Genomic DNA, 2,129 nt, shown 5'->3' with positions numbered 1-2,129 from the left:
CGCACCAGGGCAGAGGAGGGCAGAAGTGAGAAGGGGAAGCCACATGTGCCGCAGTAGCACTTTCCCCTCCTGCGACCCAGCCTGCTGCGGAGGCAAAGCCGGCCCCCAGCACCCCTGGCACTGCCCACCCTCCCCCTGCCAGGAGAGGCTCCCTCTGGCGAGCACAATCACAGGGGCCAAGGGGACAAACTCCAGGGGACAGAGCCCAGCTGTTCACCTGATGGCTTTATTTAAGGCAGGTGAAGGGTGGGCGATCATAGTGTGCAGTTACGTGCTGTGCAGCTGGCAGTCGGTCACAGCAGATGCCTCTGCGGGTCCCCATCCATCGCAGAGGGCCTCTGGCACCAGCACTCCCCACAGTGCTGGGTCCAGCCCGGTGTCCTTCAAGGCTCCTTCCTGCTGCCGGCCAGGTCCCGCCTTGCCCGCATCTGTTCTGGTCCTGGGGTCCCTCCCTCGGCATGCCTGAGCCCCAGCCCGCGGGGGTTCCTCAGCTAGAGCTTGCTCTGGTTTTGCGTTTGCTCCACCCTGATGACTCCTTCCTGCGCGCAGGTGACAGCCAGGACCCCGTCCCTGCGCCACAGCCGTCCCTGCACCAGTCCCCGGCACCCGCCTGCAGACAGCACCTGTCAGACCGCGGCCCACCGCTCCCTGGGAGGGGCAGGGCTGGTCTTTGCCGCACGTGTCCCCGGGGAACGCGGTGAGACTCACCAGCCCAGGGGCTCTCGCACTCATACAGCATCCAGTGGTCCGCTCGGAAGGGTGCATGGAACCACATGGAATGGTCGAGGGACACCATGAACTTGATGCGGTACTGCCGGTGCGGGAGCAGGGCCGTGCCCAGGAAGGCGTAGTCGGACATGTAGGCAGCCACGCAGCAGTGCACCTTCATGTCAGTCTCTCCTGCAAAGCAACCAGCACTGCCTGTCCCCCACGGGGTGGCCGTGGGACAAGCCTGGGCGCGTAGCGCAAGGCAAAGCCCCAGAGCTCTGCTTCCCCAAGAATCTGCTGCTGGCCAAGCAGAGCTGAGATGCTCCTTCAGACCCGCTCCCTTTGCCATGCCCCCCGGGGAAAGCCTGCCGAGGCTGAGCACAGCACATGGGCATCACTTCGTGCTCCGGCACCCACACCTGTACTTCAGCCTTGAAATCCCCAGGCTTCCCCACAGCCTTGGGGCGCAGACAGCCTCTGAATCACAACCCTCAGCCCACTCCACCACAAGCAAGCTCTACAGCATGAGCACGAGCTTGAGCCCGAGCCCTTGGCTTGTGAGGCAGCTGGACCACCCTCCTGGCAGGACCCACCTATGTAGCCTCGTGCTCGCACCCAGAAGAGCTGCTTTGGCTCCTGCGGCTCCGAGCAGAATACATCTGGCGGGTTCACGGGTTTGATATCAATCGGCACATCTTCGGCTTGAATCCTGTTGAGATGCTTTCTGTATCTCTCCGCCAAGTTAGGATTCCTGTAGACCAACACAGAGAAGCGAGGTTAATGCCAGGCAGGCCAGGGGCACGTCCTGCTGGAAGCGGCTTCAGCCCAGGGACCCAGGGCCACATAGAAAGACAGGCTCCTGTCCTGTCCTGTCCTGTTTCTATACTCCCCTCCCAGGTGTATTTGGGAACTCCTCAGGCAGTCACCCCCATCCCTCCGCCTCCCTAAGCCCCAGCCGCAGAGAAGGGCATCCCTGGCGTGTCCCTTCCGCCTCACTCACTGCAGGAACTTCTGGATGAGCTCCTCTTGCGTCAGCAGCTCCTCAGGGGGCGGCACGGCAGGCATGGTGAACTGGTGCTGCACTGGGCTCTCCTGGGGGAGCTGGAAGGAGGCCTGGCAGGTGAAGATCGGCTTTCCATGCTGGATGGCCTTTACGGAACGAACAGAGAAGCTCTTCCCTGTAGAGGTCCGCTCCACCTCGTACAGCACTGGCACCTTGGGGTCCCCTGGGATAGAAAAGCGACGTTCTGCCGTTGGGCCACCACGCACCACAGAGGGGACCTGACTGACAGAGGCCGAGCACTGGGGTCAGGCAGGCTGAACCTGCTGTGCCCTGAGCTGGCAGTGCCACGCACGCCCTCTCTCTGTTGTGCTGGAGCCGTGATGGTGGCACCTGCTCACTCCTGCGGGCCTCAGCCCCG

The 2,129-nt window shown here is 63.1% G+C and overlaps 1 protein-coding gene across 1 annotated transcript; it reads right to left on the bottom strand.

The window, feature by feature from the left end:
- Positions 1-457: 457 nt before the first annotated feature.
- Positions 458-1,934, bottom strand: ACOT8 (acyl-CoA thioesterase 8; the record flags this gene model as incomplete). The annotated part of the gene is made up of 4 exons (XM_009581311.1): positions 458-610; positions 709-900; positions 1,302-1,459; positions 1,709-1,934. Coding segments are annotated over 4 exons (695 nt in total), but the record flags the coding sequence as incomplete, so codon positions are not given.
- Positions 1,935-2,129: the final 195 nt, after the last annotated feature.

The sequence above is a fragment of the Fulmarus glacialis genome, unplaced genomic scaffold, assembly GCF_000690835.1.
Source record: "Fulmarus glacialis isolate BGI_N327 unplaced genomic scaffold, ASM69083v1 Scaffold38047, whole genome shotgun sequence".
NCBI classification, from domain to species: Eukaryota; Metazoa; Chordata; class Aves; order Procellariiformes; family Procellariidae; genus Fulmarus; species Fulmarus glacialis.
This window is presented reverse-complemented; position numbering and strand designations above follow the sequence as displayed.